This window comes from Myxozyma melibiosi (assembly GCF_037950935.1).
Source record: "Myxozyma melibiosi strain Phaff 52-87 chromosome Unknown BZA70scaffold_11, whole genome shotgun sequence".
Taxonomy (NCBI): Eukaryota; Fungi; Ascomycota; class Lipomycetes; order Lipomycetales; family Lipomycetaceae; genus Myxozyma; species Myxozyma melibiosi.
The window spans coordinates 103,890-119,204 of record NW_027042925.1 but is presented as its reverse complement, the minus strand read 5'-3'; the positions used below and the strand labels follow the sequence as shown (position 1 = coordinate 119,204).

The following is a 15,315-nucleotide window of genomic DNA, read 5'->3' as shown; positions in this document are numbered from 1 at the left end:
ATAACGAACTTTACTGGATCGACAGGCCCGAAACGGAAACCCTCGCCCTTTGTTTATGTAATACATTTGTCATATCCCCAAATGGAAGTTTCCATTGTTGACCAGCTATTGCAATACAATACAGCACTTCTCCTACTCCAGCTTCACCGGCACCGACCACTCGCTGCCAAACACGATGCCGTCCCGGAACCCCTCGCTCGCCCGCATCTCCGACAGCGTCTTCTTGAAGCACCGGCTCGGCAGCCCGATGTCCGCAACCGACACGTCGAGGTCGCTCTGCAGCACCTCCTCCACGTACTGCATATAGTGCGGGATGCCGTCGCTCGGCATTCCCAGACACAGCAGCCACTTTGCGCGGCCCATGTTGTTCACCAGCACCGCTCCGGTCTCGGTATCTACGCCTGCCGGCATATCCACCGCCATCACCGGCGCGCGCTGCGTCGCCGCAAACTGCGCGGCCTCGTACATCCACCCCGGAACTCCGCTCCCCACGCCGTCCTGCAGCTTGATCCCGGTAAGCGCGTCAATCACTAGCTCTGGTGGTGCGTCGAGCACTCGCAACGTAGCCTGTAAAACGTCCAGCCGCGACGTCGTCTTGCCTCCTGCGGCCTTGAACGCCCGCAGTTGGCTCTCGATGCATTCCTTCGGTGCCGCAAGTTCTGCCGAATCGTCCGTAAACAGCACCACCACCCGCACTCGTCTGTTCACCAGCATGCGCGCTCCAGCAATAGTCCGTGCTCCAGTCTCGTGGTTCCCGGCAAGAACAACAACGACCGGCAGCGCATTGACCTGAATGCGACGGCGCTCAAAGCGGCGCTTGCCGCCTAGAATACTAATCGCAAGCTTCGCAACCGCAGCACCCGCGTTTTCGGTCAGCTGCTCGGGAGTAAGCGAGTACAACGTAGTCGCCGCCTGCTCGACCGCGAGAATCTGCTCGGTCGTAAACGTAGGACAGCCAAACGCCATTCGCTCACCAGTGTCGTAAACAAGTCGGCGAGGGGGACGCAAGGCCGGCGGCGTAGCATTCCTGCTCGAAGATCGGGACATAGCGCGAGCCTGTGAGATTCTGCGCTGCTGCTGTCTGATCTCTTTATCAATATCGCTTGCCTCGTCCACCGCCTGAACCACCACCTGCGAGGTTTCCTCGTCTTCGGAATCAGAAAGACTTTGCCATGCAGCCACCGTTGATCCCAACACATTCTCTGTCGGCAAGAAATCCTTCTTTGGAGGTTTCTTGAGCAACGCTCGTATGTGTTCTTGTTGCACATCATGCGCCGACACTGTATTCATGCCATCTTTGCGATTAAGCGACACCAAACGCGCGGTCGGATCGGTGGTGTCTGCCAGTCTAATTTCATCAAAAACAGTCTTCTTGTTGAACTTTTCGAGGTTGCTCTGGAAATCAAACTCGGTGTCTTTGAATTCTGCAGTATCCTCATCCACCCAGCTGTCATCCTGATAGTCGCCGTTAAACCGTCTTCCGTTCTTGCGCTTATTGGCAAACGGGCGAGGGACGTGGGTAGCCGAGGGTTCTCGTCGATGCAGATCAGCCGGTCGGCCGTTCTTCTTTTTTGTTTTCTTGGGTGGCTGGGGGGACCCATCGTATATGTGAACCGCCGCCAGATCAGACGAGATCGTCGACGACTCTTCGCCTTCGGTGGTCTCGTCTTCGGTCGACGACCCAGCCGGCTGCGAATCACCGCTTTGTAAAGTCAAGATCGCCGGGTCGTTGTATTGCGGCGGCGTGAACGAGGCGCCGTTGGAATGCGCTGCAGCCGTTCGCGATTTCTTCTTTTGAGAACCGGTTGGTTCTGCAGCAGGAGGATTGATGATCTGGAGATCAGCAATTTTGCTGCCGTCGACCACGCGCGAGGGAACGTGGGATGAGGTTGATGAATCGAGCACTGGGGTTGCGTGTTAGTTGAATGTGGAGATAGAGAACTCGAGCAGATTGAGCAGGTACCATTGATCAGACGCAATTTTGTGCCGTTGATGTCTGCGACCTCGCCGGTGAATTTCGTGCCGTTCTGCAGCTGGACGCTGATCTTGAGGCCGATGTACTCTGCCATGGCTGAGTTGTGTTGTGTGGTGGTGGGTGATGGAGGAGTGGATGATCTCAGCTGAGCAATTGGCCGGGTGCGGAAATAATACAAGAAAAGAATACAATCGACAGCTGTCTATCCACTAGAGAATAAATATACAGTAATCAACTCTTGATATCCAAATGAATAAGAACAACAGCAACAACAATGCTCTAATCAGGTAAACAGAGGAAAGGCAGCCCAGCGGCGGTTTGGCTGCCGACAGATTGCGTGGGGCTCGTGCCCGCTCCCGGCCTCCTCCGCCTCGACGAACAAACGATAGCCTTTGTCCTCAGCTTGCTTTCTCTTCCTCTTCCTCCTCCTCCTCCTCGCCACTCTCGTCTCTTTTTGACTCTCTCTTGCCTGCTCTTGCAACCATGAACGTGGTCGAGTGGGTTTTTGGCAAACGGACGACGCCGCAGGAGCGTCTGCGCAAGGTATCTTAGTCTATTATCTTATCACAGCGCTATAGAGCAAGGCTGTACCCAATACTCACCCACCGAGCCAGACTTCAGACCTCAGGCTAACTTTCATTTCTCTTTCTAGCACCAACGATCGCTCGAGAAAGCTCAGCGCGAGCTGGACAGAGAACGACAGAAACTCGAGCAGCAAGAGAAGAAACTGATTGCTGATATCAAGAAGTCTGCAAAGGCGAACCAGATGGGCGCATGCAAGATCCAAGCCAAGGATCTTGTGCGGACACGAAAGTGCGTTGATTTCTTGTCATGTGTTGTGCTGTTGTGGTTATGACAATGTGGTGGAGGCTTACGGTTGGTGTCGTATAGATATATCCAGAAGTTTTACCAGATGCGGACGCAGTTGCAGGCCGTCGCTCTGCGGATCCAGGTGAGTTCCTATTATATTTCCTCCCTTGTCTATATGTGCTAACGTCAATATCTAGACTGTACGGAGTAACGAGCAAATGATGCAGAGCATGAAGGGTGCAACAAGAGTACGTATACATCGATTCCACAATAATCCACACGAACCCTCACTAACGCTCACAACCAGCTCCTCGGCTCGATGAACCGCAGCATGAACCTGCCGCAACTTCAGAAGATCGCGATGGAGTTTGAGAAAGAGAACGACATCATGGACCAGCGACAGGAGATGATGGACGACGCCATAGACGATGCGATGGACGACGAAGAAGGTGCGTGCTGTGCTTTTTCACTGTCTGGCAGTTTGGAGAGAGTTTGGCTAACTTCTTTACGTATGTAGAAGAAAGCGAGGATGTCGTCAACCAAGTCCTCGATGAGATCGGAATCGACCTCTCGCAAGCTGTAAGTCAAGTCTATGATTCCGTACAGTATCCCGATTTATGAACAATGATATGACTAACCATGCTCTATTTAGCTCGGCGAGACTCCCAGTGGACTCGGAGTCAAGCAAGGAGAGGCGCAGGCCGAGTCTTTGAAGATGTTGTAAGTGAGTTGGTAGGATATGTGGAGTATGTTCTGTGTTGGTTGTAGTTATTGTCTTTTAATTGTCTTTTTGCAATGTATCTGATTCAAGCACCTCTGTAGTCGTCAGCGCCTGCTCCTCTTCAAGTAGTCAGTCTCCAGCACCTGCTCTCTCTTCGAGTAGTCAGTAATCAGTAGCATATGCAATTACATATCTGCTTAGAGACGATCTTTCTCACGTGACAGTGATCGCGTCTGTTTACGGCCAGCCCGATTAGGCAAAGCATAGTCAAGCCACATCAGCCACAGCAGCTAAAAATAAGTTTTGTGCACGCGTAGTTTACTACTTCTGGCTTTAACTGAACAAGTTATCTGCACTTACAGCCGAACAGTGGCTTGTGCACGTGTTTTTTCGCAAACAGCCCCTGGGACCAAACTGCTCCTCCTCCTCGACTCTGCTCATCTGCACTTCCTCATCAGCAAAAACCACCCAGATCCAGTCTTCTGCTCACCATGGGCTTCGGAGACCTCGACATCATCTGCGACCGCGTCCCGGTTCCCCTCTGCTCGCTCGTGGGCCCGTACTCGAGCTCGGCAGCGGGCCTCGAGGCCGCGGGAATCATGGCAAAGTGCTATTCCCGCAACGTCTCGGTCGCAAACACAATCATCTTCCAGACCGGAAATGCGTTTATCTCAATAGGCACGCTTGCGATGATGGTCATCATCATCTTTAACGTGCGCTCAAAGTACACCGCCGTCGGTACGCGTCTTGCTCCTCACTCTCCAGCTCCTGTTTCTCATGCTAACAAGAACCCGCGCAGGCCGCCGAGAGATCCTGCAGTTTTTCAACATCTACGCCCTCCTAACCATCTTCTCGCTCCTCGTCGACACCGGCGTCGTGCCTCCCGCATCAAAGCCATACCCCTACTTCGTCGCCGTCCAATCCGGCCTAGTATCGGCCGCATGCTGGTGTCTAATGCTCAACGGCTTCGTCGGCTTCCAACTCTACGAAGACGGCACCAACCGCTCGATCTGGACCCTCAGACTCATAACCGTCGGCTCGTTCGCGCTTACCTTTGTCATCTCGATCTTCACCTTCAAGAGCTGGGGCTCGCTTTCGCCCAAAGACACCACCGCGCTCTTCGTCGTGCTCTACATCCTCAACCTCGTCGCCGTCGTCATCTACGCCATCTCACAAATCATCCTCGTCCTCTTCACCCTGCAGGACCTCTGGCCGCTCGGCGACATCGCTCTCGGCATCTTCTTCTTCGTTGCCGGCCAGGTCCTGCTCAACGTCTTCTCCAGCACGCTCTGCGAACACATGAAGCACTACGTCGACGGCCTCATGTTTGCCACTTTCTGCAATATCCTCACCGTCATGATGATTTACAAGTACTGGGACTCCATCACGCGCGAGGACCTCGAATTCAGCGTCGGCGCAAACGTCGTCGTCCCCGTCCAGCGCGCCGTGCCTTGGGACGGAAAGGAGTACTACGACGAAGACCAGAGCAACATCTACCAAAACGAGGGATCCGGGTATACCGGCTCTTTCTACGCCCTCAGAGATACCGGTAGCGCCTACCAGCTCGCCAGAGACGAGTAGTCCGTCAGTGCACGAGAGAAGGTATTTACAGACCAGATGAACATCACCTTTGGGAACTTTGGAGTTTGCTTTTTTCTTTTTTTTATCAGTTTTTTAGTCTGTATTTGCATACGAGTTTTGATGTGTTTTGTGTTTCTGTAGTCATGCTGTGTAATACACGTATTTGTTCGTCATGTGTTCATGTAATTCCTCTACTTCTACTTATCCATACGTATATGTAAATGCCAATGCAGTAAATTATCTCAATAAACAAAATCTTCAAAACAAATAAACCAAAACTAATAATACAAAACAAGAAATCCCCCTTACACACCCACACACACTTTATAAAATAATCACCGACCCCTCGAACGAGGTTTTATTTCTTTCTTTTCTCGTCGTAGCTCTGGTACTTCGAGCTTGTTCGTTTATGAATAAGAAAAGATAAATGGAAAGCACTGGAAATAAGAAACAGATAATGGAAAGCACATGGGACGCAATAACATGGAAGGATATACTAAAATGAAAGGAAAGGAAGGGAAATAGTTCGTCACGTCTCGTCAAGGAATTAAACCAAGGAAAATAGAACAATCGAAAGAAAAAGGAAACATCGCTAACTCAAGAACCAAAAAAATAAACCAAAACTAAAAAAACAAATTCCAACACACAAAAAAGTTCAAGATTAAGAAGAAGATAGATCAGACCATATTAGGCGTAGGCGTACCAGGCTGCATCTGCATCGCCGGACTCGCCACGGGCGAAGAATTGCGCTCCCACCACTGCGCGAGCAGATCGTCGAGCTTGCCGCTCGCGAGATCGAGGTCCTGCATCGAGCGCTGGTAGGATGGGAGGAGCGAGTGGTGGATGAAGCGGCGGGTGGGGATGTATTGCGGGGGTGGCATCGCGCTGGTGGTGGGGTTGTTGTCGAGAGTGGAGAGGCGTTTGCGGTCGGAGGAGGACGAGGCGGAGCCGGAGCGGGATTTGGGAATCGGGCGCGAGGCAGGTACTTGGGGTTTCGAAGGCGACACCGCAGCAGATGATGAAGAGGAAGAAGACTGCGGTTGATCGACTGGGACGAAGCCGAGACCGATGACGGACGCTGATTGATCTTCCGGTAAACTGCGCAGCTTCTCAAGAGCCGCTGGCTCGCGTTGCAGAGATTCCTGCTGCTGCTGTTCGTTTTGCTGCCGAGCAGCGTACGTCTGCAGCAGCAAAAGACCTCGTCCGGTATGTGCCTCGTCGAAGTCACTCGCGACGCTACTTCTCGCGTTACCACCCATCCCCACCGACGACCGCGCCGACGACCGCGGCAACCCGCCGCTCGAAGCCAGATCCGCAGTCGCGACAGTCACGGACGAGTTTGACCGCGAGTCCTCGTATCCCGCCAGCAAGTTTGTCGCAGAGTAGTACGTGTCGTCCTGCGTGGTGGTGGTGGTCGTCGTCGCGTCTGTCAGATCGCTCGCGATCTTTCGCAGCGATGGCGACGCAGGCGGGGAGGATCTCGGCTGCTGCTGCTGGGGATGATACTGCTCGGTCTGTTTGACGCGCGGGGTCGTCATATCCTCGTTCTCGACCTCGTCGATCGTAGCCGTAGCGCCAAGTCCATGCCCGCCAAAATCGTCAAACGAGGACGCGTCGCTCTCGCCAACCTGCCGATACACAGTCGTCGCAACACTAGGCTCCTGCGCCCCGCCAAAGCCGCTGCTGACAATCGACTCCCGATCGTCATGCACCATCTCGTACTCGCCAAACGGCTGCATGATCGTCGTCGAGGTATCGCTGCACATCGAGTCATGCGTCGTCGTCCGCGAGCGGCGCGTAAACATCGACTCGAACGGCGACGACGCGACCGCCGCGCCTTCGCTGGCTGACTGGCCCATCGGGTGTGAGGTCACCACGCGCAGACTGCTCGATTTCCCGGGCTTGATCACCGTCACTGACGGGGGTGGCATCAGTTTGGTGTCGGCGGGAAGGGGAGGCGTCGATGTCGCTGGCGGCGCGTCGGTCACCGGCGACACGTCCTCGTATGAAGAGAAGCCGCTCTGGCTGCTAGCGACAGATGGCGCGGCATCAGTGGTAGCAGAAACAACAGAGGCAGAGACAGCGGCGGCGGTAGCAGAGCTGTCTGAAGAGGACGAGCTGGTTCCGATAAAGCTGCTTCTGCTTCCGGATTTCCGCTTGAATATGTTACTCAGAACTTTCCCGGTCGACAGATGGTGCGACGACGAGCTACTGCCAGAGCCCACCGAGGTAGGCGACGACGAAGGGTGCAGAGGGCTGTTGAGATTGTTGCTGTTGCTGCTGTTGTTGCTAAACGACCGGTGTCGGATCGAGAGTTTTTCAAGCGACGACTTGGTTTTCAACAGAGCGTTGGGGTCTTTCTTGCGCAGTTTGTTGTGGCTTAGACGGCGCACCGGGACGTCAGGCTGCGCCTGCTCTTGCGCCTCTGCGAGCTGCGTTTTTTCTTCCTGCACGCGGGGATTGAAGACGTGGATCGATGGGACCGCAGAGGTAACAGATGCCGAGTCGGTCATGACGTCGTCAATAGGAGTCACTGCCGGCGACAGAGACAACGAGGAGCTTGCTGCGTCTCCTGCTACTTCTTCGTCCACATGGTCATCTACTAGTTCAGACGCGGGTGAGAGTGAGAGCGAGGGAGACTGTGAGGCTGCGCGAGCGAGCTCGACGTCGGCGGCAGGAGTTACCGCCTCTGTAGAGTCGACAGCAACTGCGCTTGTCACGGGCTCTACTTCTGTAAACGGAGCTTGCGCGTCATCCAGCTCCATTGACTCTCGGAGCGTGGTTTCGCCCTCATACATCATCGGCTCCTCGTTATCGACAGGCACGGGGGTAAACTCGACAATCTCGCTCACGTCCTCGCTGCTGTTGTTGACGTCCTCCATGGCGTCAACCATATCAAGAGACTGTTCTTCGGTCTCGTCATCAACCATCTCGTCCTCGTCGATCTTTTCTTCGTTCTCGCCCTCGCTGTCGCTCGAATCACTACCTTCCTCGTCGCCCATCTCGCCGTCATCCGAGTAGTAGACAAAGTATCCCTCAGGCGGGTCATAGAACGTGGGGTCGGTGAAACTGACAGATTTGGGAGTGCTGTTTTTCGCGTTTTCGGCAACGAGGAGCGCGGCAGCAGCGGCGGCGGCAGAGGTCTGGCGCTTGGATCGGAATCGTTTGAGGGGGTTGCGCGAGGTGGAGCCTGTGGATTTGTCGGACGCGGAGCGGGTTGGAGCTGCGGGTTCGATGACGAGGGGCTGGAGCGAGTTAGCAAAAAGTCAGGAAGAAGAGCAGGAATATAAGAAAAAGAGCAAGGAGATAGATACCTCGGTATTGCGGTGCTTGTTGAGGCGAGCGAGACGCTCGGTGGGGGTCTCGATGTGCTCTGCGGGGAGATATCCAACCGAAGAATCCTTCATCATGCGGACTAGCCACCAGTACTCGTTTGTGTCGTCGAGCATGATCATGGCGTCGCCTTTGAGCGCGTCGGCGTGGCCTTTTTGGGTTGCGCGGAAGGTGTGCAGGGCGTAGACTAGGTCGTAGTTGATGTCGGCTGCGGGGGTTAGTGGGGTGGAGATAGAGAGAGATGAGAGAGATTGAGGAGAAGAGAACGTACACTCGTCGTAGATTGATGGGGAGGAAGAGAGATAAGGGTCATCCATCATGTCGTCTTCGTCGGAGGAGTCGTCGACGTGTTCAGCTGCAGTGTGTTGAGCAGCATTGTTATCGTCGTCGTCCGAGGTCGACGAGGAGTCTTCGTAAGCGCGCGCGGTGGCGGCAGCAATTACAGAGTCGATCTGTGTCTTTGCGTCGGCCATGACGGAGGAGGCAGAGGACACGGACTTGTCAGAGGAGGCAGAGGGCGCGACGGTGGAGGAGGCGACGGTGGGGCTCGAGGAGGCGGAGGAGATGTCGTCCTGGTCGTCGTCGTAGCGGACGGGGTGGTCGGTTATGTCAGAGGGCGAGGAGTGGGAGGACTGTTTGTCTGCGCGAATGAGGCCCTGGAGGGAGGAAGCGGACTCTAAGGGGGGGTTAGTAGGGAGGAGGGGGGGGAGAGGAGGAGAGGAGCGCGTACCGGCGTAGAGCGCGCACGCGTAGGGCGGCATTCAGGGGGATGGTCTCTAGAAGTAATAGAGAGAGTAGAAGAGAGTATCAAACAGATATACAGAATACAGAGAAGAAGAAGAAGAAGAGAAGAAGCGCGAAGGAGACAAAAGCGAGGAAGAATGCTGAGACGCGTCGCAGAAGTGGCTTCGGTGCCTGCAGCAGAACAGACACAATCTGAAAACTCTATTTTGTTTATGTTTGGGGGTTGTTCTATTCAGTAGCAGTTGTATTAGTTATTGAATACTGTTATAGTAATTGCTATTCTTTGTTCTTTTTATCTTCTTGTTGTTGTATTCTTTTCACTCTATGTTGTGTTGTGTTGTTGCTGTGCTGGCTGTGAAGACTGAACAACCACCTTCAACGCGTCCTCCTCTTCACCTCCTCCTCCTCACCTCTTCACCACTTTCTATTCTCAACTGGTCCCTTTCTCTGTTCTATGTCTGTTCTGTTCTGTTCTGTTCTCTCTTCTCTTCTTTCTCTGTTCTCTTCTTCCTCTCTCCGCTCTACTCCTCGGCTCAGCACACCTTACCTCCAAGCTCATCACGTGTCTCCAACAAAGACCAGAGCCTGGCCAGACTCCCAACCTTCTTCCTCATCTCCACACCCTCACCACCTCTCCTCCTCTCTCTCTCCTCACCTCCCCTCCCCAATGTACTCCTCCAATGAGCGGTGCCTACTCCTACCCTTCTCTATCTGCCGCCTCCAGATCAGGCCTCCATCTGCAAACAGGCGACCTTGACCCCCCGCCCGTCTCCCAACCAGCCTCGACCTCGACCTCCTCCCCCTCCACCTCCCGATCCAAATCCTACGGCCTGCTCCACCCCTTTGCCTCCGACAGACGCGTGCTCTCCGACTCCGCCGCCGCCGACTGCTCCATCTCCATCGCCGACAACAACAGCTCCTGCAGCAGCACCAGCACCACCGCAAACTCCCTCGACAACTCCCTCAAGAAGCCCTCCCGCCAGTTCTCATGGCGCAACCCAAAGCCCCGCACAAACAGCCTCCGACGCTCGCTCTCCATCCGCGACTCCAGCGACCCGACCTCCCCCGCCTCGCGCTTCCTCTCCATGTTCAACTCCGCCGCAAACTCCGCGCCCGAACCCGATGACGAAGGCCAAGAGGTCTCAGAATATGTCATCGGCAAGACCATAGGCTACGGCGGCTTCTCCACCGTCAAAGAAGCGCACACCCTCGAGCACGGCCGCGACGTAACCCGCGCCGTCAAAATCGTCCGCAAGTCCTCGGGCGAGCAGGCCCTCGCCGATCTCGACCACGAGCTCACCGTCTGGAAATGCATCCCTGCGCACCCGCACATCCTCCGTCTGATCTCGGTTCACGAATCCTCGTTCGCGACCTTCTGTTTCATGGAGTACGCAAATCTTGGCTCCGTCTTTGATGCCGCCATCAAAAGACGCCGTCATAGAACCTCGTCATCCCTCGCAGGCTCGATCGAGTCAATCTCTGACTCTACCGCTTCTTTGCTGTCTGAATCGCCTGTCGCAGTCTCTGTCAAAAAGAGATGGGTCTATGAGCTCTGCTGTGCTCTCAGACTTCTCCACCAGGACCTGCGTATCGTTCACCGCGATGTCAAGCCTGAAAACTGCGTCTTGCACGTCGACTCCCCCTCCTCCTCTCCGCCCTCCGATATCTCCCGTGCTTCCTTGCGACTCTGCGATTTTGGTATGGCGCAGTTTTACAAAGAAGACAGAAGCGCTCAGCAACAACAACCACAGCCACAGCCTGAGATCTCGGTTGATCCACAGTCCTCAGACTCGCTTCTCTCCTCCCCCGTAATCGTCCCCGAAGACGGCCTCTCCGACGCCGACGACACGAGCAACAACCTCTCCTCATCCGTCCTCTCCCTCTCACAATCCACCGCCAGTCTCTCGCAATCAATGACCGAACTCGACATCACCGGCTCGGTTCCCTACCTCCCGCCCGAACTCCTCGTCCCGCGCGGCCTCTCCGCGCTCGACGCAGACTTTTCTTCTTCTCCCGACCCCGCTTCCTCCTCCACCGACGACGTCTCGCCCGCGCAGGATATCTGGGCATTAGGAGTCTTCACCTACGCGCTCTTCACGCGGCATCTTCCGTTTTCGCACTCGTTCCTGCCAAAACTGCAGTCGCTCATCATCGCCGGCGAATGGGACCGCGACCTACTCTCGAGATCCGTCGATTCTTCCTCTTCTCACGACGACAGCAGCAGTGCTCCAGAAATCGACGCGGAGGCATTGGTGGACTTTGTAGCCCGCTGCTTTGAGATGAATCCGTATGAGAGGTGGGATATCGGACAAGTCATGCAGCATAGATTGTTTGAGGGTCTCAACCGCGAGTAGCTCCGAACATCGACCTTTTTTGTTTCTGTTGTATAATAGCATTATGAGTTGTGCGTTTTGTCTGTTCGTCATTTTTGCTTTCGTTTTTGTATGTTTGGGAACTATTCTTTGGCCATCATGATTTGGAGCATTGGATATCAAAAGATTCAAAGGAATAAGGAAAAAAGGGGTGCGCAGATCCTTCTCAGCTCATGAATCAGAAGAAGAAGAAGCAGATTGAAAAGGGGGTGGCACTTCTTCCTCTCTGGTTTGGTGTTTGTTTACTTTTGTTTGTTTGTCTGTTTGGTTGTTATTGTTATGAAATTGATGCATTTGTAACGTTCTTTCTAATCACAGATCCTGTTTATCCTAATCGCATCCGCACAAACACAAGCTCTACTGCTCGACACATCTCTACATGTCTATCCAGGTTATGAGCTTTTCAGCACTTGTATATCTTATTTCATAAAGCATTCCATTCAAACAATAAAACAAACAGTTCCTAAACAGGTACACTCGCGCCAACCCGCCTTCGTGCAGCATACCTACTACTCCCACTCCCCGTCTGCCCCTCGCTCCCTGCCCCAGCACTACCACTGCTGCTACTAGCAGCACTACCACTACTCCGCAGCCGTCCTATAATCTCAGACAAATGCAACTCCGCAGCAATAACCTCCCCCGTAAACCCATCCTGCTCATCCGGCGCCTGCAATAAACTCATCCCATCCTCCTCTGTCGTCGCACCCGCCGCCGCCGCCGCCGCGGCGCTCCGCCCGTTCTCCTCATCCTCGATCGTTTGCCGCGGCCGCTCTTCCACCGGCGGCGGCGTCTCAATCACAGGTGGCGGCGACGTCGACGGTCCCAGCGCGCTAGGCGGCTGCTGCCTCCGTTGCTGTTCGGCCAGCGACGCGCGCGCGGCCGTACGTGCCGCCATCGCCGCCGCGGCCGAGAACGACGCCGGCATCGTCAGCGCAGGCGGATTCGACGTTTCTTCCTCGCGGGCTGCGATGGTTAATATCACGAGCTGGAGGACGAGGACGACGATATCTGCTGCGAGCAGCTGAGTGCGGGAGGCGGGTGCCTTTTGGCCGATGAATTGGATGGAGAGGCCGCCGTGGAGGTAGCCGGCGTTTGCTTCGCGGCTGACGGGGAGGTTGGCGAAGATGTGCACGAGGAGGCAGTATGTGTTTGAAGCGAGGATGACGACGTGGATTAGTCTTGTGCGGGCGGTGCGGGGCATTGGGAAGGGTTTTGGCGTGAGGTAGTTCTGTGGTTGTTAGCTGTGCTGTTTGTGATTGTTCAAGAGGAGAGACTTACGAGCTGGATGACGCTCCGTAGAAGTAACCTCAGCAACGAGATACTACACAAACAATTGTCAGTAGCCATCCACGCACCGTGCAAGCAAGCAACGAGATACGAACTCCATAAAGTAGATATACAGCAAATGACAGTAACTCAGTATATCAAGCGATCTAATCAAATGCCGCCCAAACTCCTGCCTGCGCTTCTCAAGCAGCTTCAGTCTTGGTCTCGACGCGGACGAAGGCGATGATGTCGACGATGTCGGTGTCGGTGGTGGCGGCATGGTTTCTGTGATTGTGGTTTGTATGCGATGTGTTGATGGGGTGAAGGTGTTGTTGTAGATAAGTGAGGATCAAGGGTCCACTACCGCATCTGATGTGTGTCTTTTTGAACTGCGCCGATGATGTCCTGACAACTGATAACTGATAGCTGCACTTTGCCTCAACAGCCTCTGATCTGCTCACTGACTCTTTGTTCACAGACTCTGTTCTCACAGCAAAGATCAACACCGTCGTCAACGGTCCTCGAACCGGCCCTCTCGCCTCTGAGCTTTAACACAAGCTTACAGCTTCAAGTTTCTCCAAAGCTCTTCTTGCAATATCCTTCCTCTTGTCTCTTTTATGCTCCTAACTTCTCTCTTCTCTTTCTCTTCTCTCTCTCTCTTCTTGTTCTCTCTGCTGCAACTGCCGCTAACCTGTCAGGTTCATCGCGGAGTGGCAGGCAGGTCGAGGGTTAGGTCCGGTTTACCCTGACTTTGTCTTCCTCTGCGCCGGTGCTCCTTTGATCCCTCGATTACTGCCTGTTTTTTGTTTCTTTGCTGTTGCCAATTAGTATTACGCTGTTGATATCAAATAGCTGCTGTCGTTGCTTGAATAGTAGCTGATATACACCTTCCCCAACTACTACTTCTTTTCAACTCGTCAACCAGCTCTACAATCAATCTCTACCAACCGCGACGCGTCAACTCACCAAACGCGTCCTCTTCCTCGCATCTCTCCACCACTCGCAAACAAAGTCGCAATGAGCAACTTCTTTTCCAAAAAAGCTTCTTCGTCAAGCAAATCTGCTTCCGAGACTCGTCCGCCTCGCGAAGTTCCCTGGGTCGAGAAATAGTACGCCTCCTGATCCACCACCACCCCCTCCCTCCTCCCCTCGCATCACGAACTAACACTCTTCACAACTACTCCAGCCGCCCCAAATCCCTCGACGACATCTCCTCCCAAGACCACGCAGTCCAAGTCCTCAAACGCACAATCCTCTCCAGCAACCTCCCGCACATGCTCTTCTACGGCCCCCCCGGCACCGGCAAAACCTCCACCATCCTCGCGCTTGCAAACCAGCTCTTCGGCCCCGACCTCGCCCGCACGCGCGTCCTCGAGCTCAACGCCTCCGACGAGCGCGGCATCTCGATCGTGCGCGAGAAAATCAAAAACTTTGCGCGCTCGACGGTGTCGAATCCCACGGCTGCGCAACGCGCCGCGTTTCCCTGTCCGCCGTATAAGCTCATCATCCTCGACGAAGCAGACAGCATGACGCAGGACGCGCAGTCCGCGCTCCGGCGCACGATGGAAACGTACTCGCGCATCACTAGATTCTGTCTGATTTGCAACTACGTCACCCGCATCATCGACCCGCTCGCGAGCCGCTGCTCGAAATTCAGGTTCAAGCCGCTCGACACGGGCGACGCGATCGTGCGGATCAAGGATATTTGCGAGAAGGAGAATGTGGTTTATGAAGAGGGGGTTGTGGAGGCGATTTTGCGTGCTGCGGACGGTGATCTTCGTAAAGCAATCACACTACTCCAATCTGCTTCAAAACTCCACGGCTCCTCTTCCTCTTCCTCCGCTCCTTTAGACGCCGACGCCGACGCCGACGCCGACTCAATGGACATCGACTCCCCCTCCACAACAGTAACAGTCCGCAGCATAGAAGAAATCGCCGGCCGCGTCCCCTCCTCCATAATCACCTCCTTAATCACCACCGCCTCCCCCACCTCCTCCTCTTCCTTCTCCGAACACTTCTCCGCCCTGCAAACCGCGGTCGAGAACGTCATCCTCGACGGCTGGAGCGCAGCGCAACTGCTCGTCCAGATCCATGACGAGCTCGTGTTTTCGGACGAGTACGATGGGACCGCGAAGAACTCGATTGTTGCTGCGATCTCGGAGACGGATAAGAGGTTGCTGGATGGCTCGGATGAGCATCTTACGATCTTGGATCTGCTCGTCAAGGTCTCTGGCATTTTGAGGAAGAGCAGTTAGATTATAATTAGATAATAAGAAGCTTGCATTATGACACAGTAATCAAAATACACATTCCAGTATATGATATAGACAATTCATCCAATCTCGGAGACGGATAAGAGGTTGCTTGATGGCTCGGATGAGCATCTTACGATCTTGGATCTGCTCGTCAAGGTCTCTGGCATTTTGAGGAAGAGCAGTAATTAGTTAATAAGAAGCTTGCATTATGACACAGTAATCAAACTACACATTCCAGTACATGATATAGACAATTCA

General features: G+C 54.2%; 8 protein-coding genes across 8 annotated transcripts; 4 read left to right on the top strand and 4 right to left on the bottom strand.

Moving 5' to 3' along the window:
* Positions 1–60: 60 nt before the first annotated feature.
* Positions 61–2,465, bottom strand: BZA70DRAFT_282645 (YjeF N-terminal domain-containing protein). The gene is made up of 2 exons (XM_064913319.1): positions 1,964–2,465; positions 61–1,904 (listed from the first exon to the last, which is right to left on the bottom strand). Exons 1-2 carry the CDS (start codon positions 2,067–2,069, stop codon positions 133–135), a joined length of 1,878 nt encoding a protein of 625 aa, XP_064766540.1. The 5' UTR covers positions 2,070–2,465; the 3' UTR covers positions 61–132.
* Positions 2,348–3,733, top strand: BZA70DRAFT_282637 (Snf7 family). The gene is made up of 6 exons (XM_064913318.1): positions 2,348–2,518; positions 2,628–2,788; positions 2,867–2,927; positions 2,983–3,033; positions 3,093–3,234; positions 3,303–3,733. Exons 1-6 carry the CDS (start codon positions 2,459–2,461, stop codon positions 3,404–3,406), a joined length of 579 nt encoding a protein of 192 aa, XP_064766539.1. The 5' UTR covers positions 2,348–2,458; the 3' UTR covers positions 3,407–3,733.
* Positions 3,734–3,931: 198 nt separating this feature from the next.
* Positions 3,932–5,301, top strand: BZA70DRAFT_259818 (chitin synthase III catalytic subunit). Its single transcript, XM_064910869.1, has 2 exons — positions 3,932–4,244; positions 4,306–5,301. Exons 1-2 carry the CDS (start codon positions 3,998–4,000, stop codon positions 5,085–5,087), a joined length of 1,029 nt encoding a protein of 342 aa, XP_064766538.1. The 5' UTR covers positions 3,932–3,997; the 3' UTR covers positions 5,088–5,301.
* Positions 5,302–7,436, bottom strand: BZA70DRAFT_282635 (uncharacterized protein). The gene has a single exon (XM_064913317.1). It carries the CDS (start codon positions 7,016–7,018, stop codon positions 5,765–5,767), a length of 1,254 nt encoding a protein of 417 aa, XP_064766537.1. The 5' UTR covers positions 7,019–7,436; the 3' UTR covers positions 5,302–5,764.
* A 785-nt stretch (positions 7,437–8,221) lies between these two features.
* On the bottom strand, positions 8,222–9,096 carry BZA70DRAFT_66204 (uncharacterized protein). Its single transcript, XM_064915308.1, has one exon. The coding sequence runs from the start codon at positions 8,891–8,893 to the stop codon at positions 8,354–8,356; it is 540 nt and encodes a 179-aa protein (XP_064766536.1). The 5' UTR covers positions 8,894–9,096; the 3' UTR covers positions 8,222–8,353.
* A 748-nt stretch (positions 9,097–9,844) lies between these two features.
* On the top strand, positions 9,845–11,518 carry BZA70DRAFT_268937 (kinase-like domain-containing protein; the record flags this gene model as incomplete). The annotated part of the gene is made up of 1 exon (XM_064911190.1): positions 9,845–11,518. The coding sequence occupies one exon, from the start codon at positions 9,845–9,847 to the stop codon at positions 11,516–11,518; it is 1,674 nt and encodes a 557-aa protein (XP_064766535.1).
* Positions 11,519–11,966: 448 nt separating this feature from the next.
* On the bottom strand, positions 11,967–13,533 carry BZA70DRAFT_66192 (uncharacterized protein). Its single transcript, XM_064915306.1, has 3 exons — positions 12,919–13,533; positions 12,815–12,857; positions 11,967–12,764 (listed from the first exon to the last, which is right to left on the bottom strand). Exons 1-3 carry the CDS (start codon positions 13,080–13,082, stop codon positions 12,000–12,002), a joined length of 972 nt encoding a protein of 323 aa, XP_064766534.1. The 5' UTR covers positions 13,083–13,533; the 3' UTR covers positions 11,967–11,999.
* Positions 13,534–13,819: 286 nt separating this feature from the next.
* On the top strand, positions 13,820–15,057 carry BZA70DRAFT_240873 (P-loop containing nucleoside triphosphate hydrolase protein; the record flags this gene model as incomplete). Its single annotated transcript, XM_064910514.1, has 2 exons — positions 13,820–13,911; positions 13,989–15,057. 2 exons carry the CDS (start codon positions 13,820–13,822, stop codon positions 15,055–15,057), a joined length of 1,161 nt encoding a protein of 386 aa, XP_064766533.1.
* Between the last annotated feature and the right edge of the window lie 258 nt (positions 15,058–15,315).